The sequence below is a fragment of the Streptopelia decaocto genome (genome assembly GCF_964273445.1).
Source record: "Streptopelia decaocto genome assembly, chromosome: 3".
Lineage (NCBI taxonomy): Eukaryota > Metazoa > Chordata > Aves > Columbiformes > Columbidae > Streptopelia > Streptopelia decaocto.
The window spans coordinates 61,417,683-61,424,105 of NC_138656.1; the positions used below are offsets into that span (position 1 = coordinate 61,417,683).

Here is a 6,423-nt window from a genome sequence, read left to right on the forward strand (position 1 = left end):
CATCTTTAAAAACAGTGTCCTAGAGACTAAAGTTTCAAAAGGGAAACCTAAAACTAAAAAAAATAAGAGGTAGGATAGAGCTAGCCAACTCAATTGGACTTGCAAGTATATATGGAAATGTCAATTATATTGGTTACAAAGGTCATAAAGTTGCATTCTCAGGAAAAAAGATAAATTGTTATTGTCAGCTTGTCAAGCCTTGCAGTATTCTGTTTTTTGTCTCATGCGATTCACTTTTAATGTGAAAACTAGTTCCACTGAAATTGTGTATTTGCATGATTTGCATAGAACTATCCTAACACACAAAAAAATGCAAATCAGCTTTATTTAAACTTGAGGGAAAATATGTAGGTGCCCTTTTTCATTATAAAGACTACATGAATGTTACAACTCAGTTTTACTCAATTCAGGATAATAGTAAACTTAGTCTTTGATAAAGCTGTGGTTTGTGCATGAAGCAAGTGGAGCCTGTTGTGAAAAATAAGTAGATTGATGGTTGGCTATCTTAGCCAACTTTACTCGTTGTTGTAAAGGTATTAAGCAATGTCTTCCCACAGCATGCATTTCAAAAAAACCTGATTGCTTCACTCTGTTCTATAGGTAGTCTTATGTCTGTTTGTGGTAGGAAAGTTAATTATTCTTCATAGGACAATGTAGTTCACCTGGAAATAGTTCTGCTGAATCATTAGTGCACATTTATTAGCTGAGTGGTTCCTTCTTCCGCTACAATGTTGTGGGTTTTTTTCTCTTTAGGCCTTTTAGAGATTTAAATAATCCCTAAGAGCTAGTAGCAGAAAAGTCATAAAACCACTGATTTTTTGCATTTACTTTGGATGGCCCGTCTTTTATACCTCACCTGTGCTGAGTTTCATTGCCATTAAGGGCAGGAATCAATCCCTCCTATAAGACTGCTTAAATTTAAAACTTTCTTTTTAGTATCACTTTTATAAAAATGTTTTTTATCTTGGACTTGAAGAGGAAGGAGTAGTTGTCAGATAGAACTTATTTTTGATTTTTAAAAGGCTGATTTTTAAAAATCTTCAGGAGTGTATTTTCAGTCTTCTAATGTATGTGTTGATTGCATATGATTTCGAAGTATGCTATTTGGCATTTATAATGAGAGTATTTGGGTAATAGAGCAGGAAAATAAAGAACTGAATTAAATGCTGTACAGAAATAATTTACATACAGAGTTCCATATCTCTTCTATAATTCATTAAAGTACCACAATCAATGCAAGTTTCTCCTGATATTTCCCCCCCCAGGATGAACCACAATAGGTCTTTTAAGTGCTAGTTTTGAGTGGTTTGCTTTGCTTTGTTTAGTTTGATTTCCAAAGGCTGATCCATCCAACCTTTCTTAATTCCCTGGTAGTATCTGAAAACAGCTTTTTGAAAGAGAAGTCCAGAAAGTTTCATATCAATACTTGGCTGGAAAACATACCTTTGTATCACTGATGGTGTAGTGTGCACTCAGCAAGAAACTAATACAGGGGGAGATCTTCCCAGTTGTGTTACTGCAGAAAAAGGAGAAAAGGAGATTGAACACTAGGAAGCTGCTCTCAACATGTTTGCAGAACAGCTTGTTTTTCTGTGCTCATGTAAACACATAAGCTAATGTCTTTCCACGGTATTTGTGTGTGTTGGAGAAAACTTTATATTGATAAAACTTACTTGTGTATGTAAATGTAAGAAAAGCAGATTGTTTTTGCTGTTGCTCAGAAAAACAGGCCTGTTCATTCTGTGTATATTTCAGAACCACTATTTGCTAACATTCTGTTAAATTTATGCACTGCAGTAAAATCTAGTTGGTTTAATGCTTTTCTGTCATATTCAGTGGTTGATATGATTTTCTATCTTGCTCTTCTTTCTGGTCAGTTTTGGAGTGCAGTCTTTACAATTGCGTGCAGTTGCTGAGGGAGTGCTTAACTAGTAAAAGACAATTTTTATTATAAACTTATTTCAATAGAATGAAATCTGTATTGCTACAGGAAAAAACAGATACATTAAGATGAAGGTCTAGTATAGCAATACAGAGATGACAGCAGATATGCTCTATGGCCCAGTCAGGTTACTCAACACACATTTTTAGTGCTGTATTACCTGCATCCCAGTACATCTGCCAATGCCCAAATATTCTGCGTTAGTGAAAGCTGTTCAACTATTTGTTATTAGTTAAATGACAGAAATGGTAGTGTTATAATTTATATCACTTCTGAAAATAAGCCACTGATTCACTTTGTTTTAGCTGCCTCCTTTCTTTAAACTGAATATACAAGGTAGTAGTTATTAATAGAAAATTTGCAAACTGTCATTGTTCTGTTCTGAACTACAACTAAAGTTTAAAGGTCTGATGTAGAGTTTACAGAGGCCAAAGGGAGTGATCCACAGGATGTGGGCTTTTAGTTGGATTCAGTGACCATATTCATTTATTCTATATTGTGAAATAGGCTTGACTTTTGACAGAGTCAATAATTATGGGGATTTAATGTAAATAACTCTCAAAAATTTTAGCATATGAATCTATTTTATTGAAGAAAGTTACAAATATTTTATTTAAGGCCTATTTTCCTTCCTCTTCCTTATCAAGTCAGCCAGTGAAAATATGTTTAACAAACAGTAAAATTCTCTATTGGCTCACATTAAAAACTTAAGATTCTTAAAATGTATATTTTTATATAGGCCATATTGAATAATGTGTAGATAATGAATAAAGTTTGGGAAAGGTTTTTACTTTGTGATAGCTGCATGTATGTGAAGAAACTCCATAGTAAACCAAATTTTAACTACATTATCTTTGTTTCTATGCAAATTAGGGCTGCAGATATTTTTTGTGTAGTTCACCTAAAGCAAGTGCCTGGTGTTTTAGTCTAAGTCTGCCTTATTGATGTGCAGAAAAGGGTTTCTTGTTAGGACTGGTTTACCTTTTTTTTTTTTTCTCCCCCCTCTCATTCTAATATTGAGTAATCTTTGTATATGTAGTTTGAGTACTCAAAAATGGGAACTTATTTTCCATCTATAAGTTTATAACCATATATAAATGTCTTTTTTTTTTTTTTTTTTTTAATACATGATGATGCAATGAAATGCTGGTTGATACAGTTCTCTTGTTTGCACTGCTTGAGAGTTTTTGTCCACATGTAAACATGCAATTCATTTTATTTGGTGTGTCAATAATTTTTCCAAGTCTGTTATCTCCAAATATTCTAAAAAACAAACATACAAAAGACCTCCATCATTGCAATTGTTATTTATCATTGACTTGGATCCTATTTTTCTCCTGGATTTTGATACTTATTTACAATAAGTAAATATTTCTCTTCTAGCTGTTGCATCAGTAAGTAACCCAGGAAATTACACTTCACTTTCTGATTTGTCTTTCCTATTACAGGCGAGCTCAAATCTCTCGCTTCCTGCACCATCATCGCTGGCACCACACTCCAAGCTAAGTCTTACAGGCACTCTGAGCACTCCACTAAATCCTGTGTATTCTTTCGCTACTAAAAGTGGTAAGTTTCTTTCTTAATTTCTTCACTCTCTGTAGGTAATAACTTCCATGAGGATTTTTTCCTGTCTTTTTAAGTTTTGCTGTGCAACTCTTTCAGAGAGTGTCCTGGTTGTTAAATGTGGTATTGTTCATATCATTCAGTGTGATACAGTACAATACTGATATATATTCCTCCATCATACATTTTCTCTTTAAGCTGTACCCTTATGGTTGGACTTGATTATCTTAAGAGTCTCTTCCAACCGAAATGATTCTATGATTTATTAATGCTGTAAGTTCCTAGAACAGTATGAAATTGGACAGATGTACTCTTTGCTGGGTAAAAAAACTGGCTGTATGGCCAGGCTCAGAGAGCTGTTGTGAATGGAGTTAAATCCAGTTGGTGGTTGGTCACAAGTGGTGTTTCCCAGTGCTCAGTATTAGGGCCAGTCCTCTTTAATCTCTTTATCAGTGATCTGGATGAAGGGATTGAGTGCACACTCAGTAAGTTTGCAGGTGACAGCAAGTCGGAGTGTTGATCTGCTTAAGCATAGGAAAGCTCTACAGAGGGTTATGGACCACCTGGATTGATGGGCCAAGGCCAATTGTATAAGGTTCAACCAGGCCAAGTGCCAGGTCTTGCACTTGGGTCACAACAACTCCAGGCAATGCTACAGGCTTGGGGAAGAGTGACTGGAAAGCTGCCCAGAGGAAAAGGACCTGGGGGTGTTGGTCGGCAGCCAGCTGAACGAGGCAGCAGTGTGCCCAGGTGGCCAAAAAGGCCAACAGCATCCTGGCTTGTATCAGGAATAGTGTGGCCAGCAGGACCAGGGCAGTGATTGTCCCACTGTATTCAGCACTGGTGAGGCCCCACCTTTAATACCATGTTCAGTGTTGGACCACTCACAAGAAAGACACTGAGGTGCTGGAGAGAGTGCAGAGGAAGACAATGGAGCTGGTGAGTGGTCTGGAGAAGAAGTCTTATGAGGAGCAGTTGAGGGAACTGGGGCTGTTTAGCCTGGAGAAAAGGAGGCCGAGGGGAGACCTTATCGCTCTCTGCAACTATCTGACAGGAGGCTGTAGCAAGGAGGGTGTTGGTCTCTTCTCCCAGATAACAAGTGATAGGACAAGGTGAAATGGCCTCAAGTTGCACCAAGGGAGGTTTAGATTGGATATTAGGAAACATCTCTTCATGGCAAGGGTTGTCAGGCATTGGAACAGGCTGCCCAGGGAAGTGGTGGAGTCAAAATCTCTGGAGGTGTTTAAAAGATACATAGATGGGGTGCGTAGCGGGGGCATAGTTTAGCGATACTTGGCAGTGTTAGGTTAATGGTTGGGCTTGATAATCTTAAAGGTTTTTTCCAACCGCAACTATTCTATGATATTGAGAAGAAGGTAAGCAATGAAATGATGCATTTTTGTGATACTTACTTTGCTAAAAATATGTTGCATTGATAATCACAATATTTAATAATAAAATTGATAATTTCACAGCTTTTTCTTTTTTGGGGGGTACCTGTAAATTAAGAAAGAAAATTGGAACCTTAGTTTTGAAGTGGTTTTGTTTTCTGTCTTTGAGAAGAGTAAAAATAAGTCCAGAGGAGGGTGGAATATATGTTGGAACTAAAAACAGGGAATAGAGATTTAAAGTGAAGATAATAAAGATAGGAATAGTCTTTATAATTATATAGAATTATCTCCTAAAGGCAGACAATTTTCTTCACAAATCAAGTTATGATTACTTTTCCTGAGCAGCAGTGGAAAAGTTCCTTGGCATGGATTAAAAGATTGACCACTAGTCTTAGAATCGCTCTTAGTTACTAATTCACAATGCAGATGGCCATACACCAATTAACTTCTGCATTTCCATTTTCCACCTTAACAAAAGAGCTCAGAGCCATAACAATATTAATCTATTGCACAACAGATGCTTATTGTTTCCATAGTGTGTAAATCTTACAGAAACAGCAGAATATATTTGCTGTCTTACATATTGTGGATATTTAAAATAAGTGGACTAACCCTTTAAAGAACATGAATACATACTGTAAGTTTTTTTTTAAATGTCTATACTTAATAGTGCTCAAACAAGCACATTTTGTTGCCTTGAGTTTTACTTCATGAGGAAGCACAGATAAGTATGTTGATGGAGACTTCTTGAATAGTATGAACAAACATAAAATATGTTGTAGCTGTTCGTGTGTGCTCCCAATGTAGCTGTGTCCAAAACTGACTAATACTTGAAGGCAGCCCACAGGTAGGGGATGCTATTTATGCAAGGGAAGCATAGTAGAAAAGAGATACATTTTAATGATCTTTCAACAGTCAATGAAAGCAATGAAAAAAATTAAGAACTTTAGGGGAAAAAGACCATAAAAATACTAGCGGACCCCAACTGAAATAGGTTTACCTGTAAGAAAATATTTTAAAATCCTAAATTATATTTGTCATTTTGAGGGCCTCCAGATTGTTCTGCTGTGATAGAGTGAGAAAGATTTACTCAGTTATTTCAACTTCACCCATTGCTTTTAAAGTGTGAAGATAGGTACTTGTCTTCATAGCTCCTAACTGCCAGTTTAATTTTACTTTTGAGTAATAGAAAATCTGTACTTAAACAGATCTATTGGTTTATGGATTGTGCTGGAAGCACAAAACCTTTCTTTTCTGTGTTAGTTTCATATACACAATATATATGCTTTTCTATACTTACGTTATTGGGATGTTGCATTGTTAACAACTGTCTGTAATACAGAGATCCTTCATTTTTGTGCAGCAGATGGTTACATATTCTTGAGGGTTATGTTGTTAGTTATTCAGTCTTTTCAATTTCACACTTTCCTGTCACATTTTGCTGTGTATTTAATGCTTCTTAAAGCAAAATGCAAAATTCCCATTACAGTATAGTCCCTACAGGCAGCATGTGTAAAGCTCTGTTAG

At 36.1% G+C, this 6,423-nt stretch overlaps 1 protein-coding gene across 4 annotated transcripts in view; it reads left to right on the forward strand.

Annotated features, from left to right (window-relative positions):
• The window catches only part of AHI1 (Abelson helper integration site 1), a 91,948-nt gene that overhangs the window by 40,350 nt on the left and 45,175 nt on the right, over positions 1–6,423 (forward strand). For all 4 annotated transcript variants that reach the window (XM_082049750.1, XM_082049749.1, XM_082049748.1 and 1 more), the window contains exon 20: positions 3,391–3,508. In XM_082049750.1, coding sequence (XP_081905876.1) covers positions 3,391–3,508 — 118 coding nt within the window. The remainder of the gene's footprint in view (positions 1–3,390; positions 3,509–6,423) is intronic.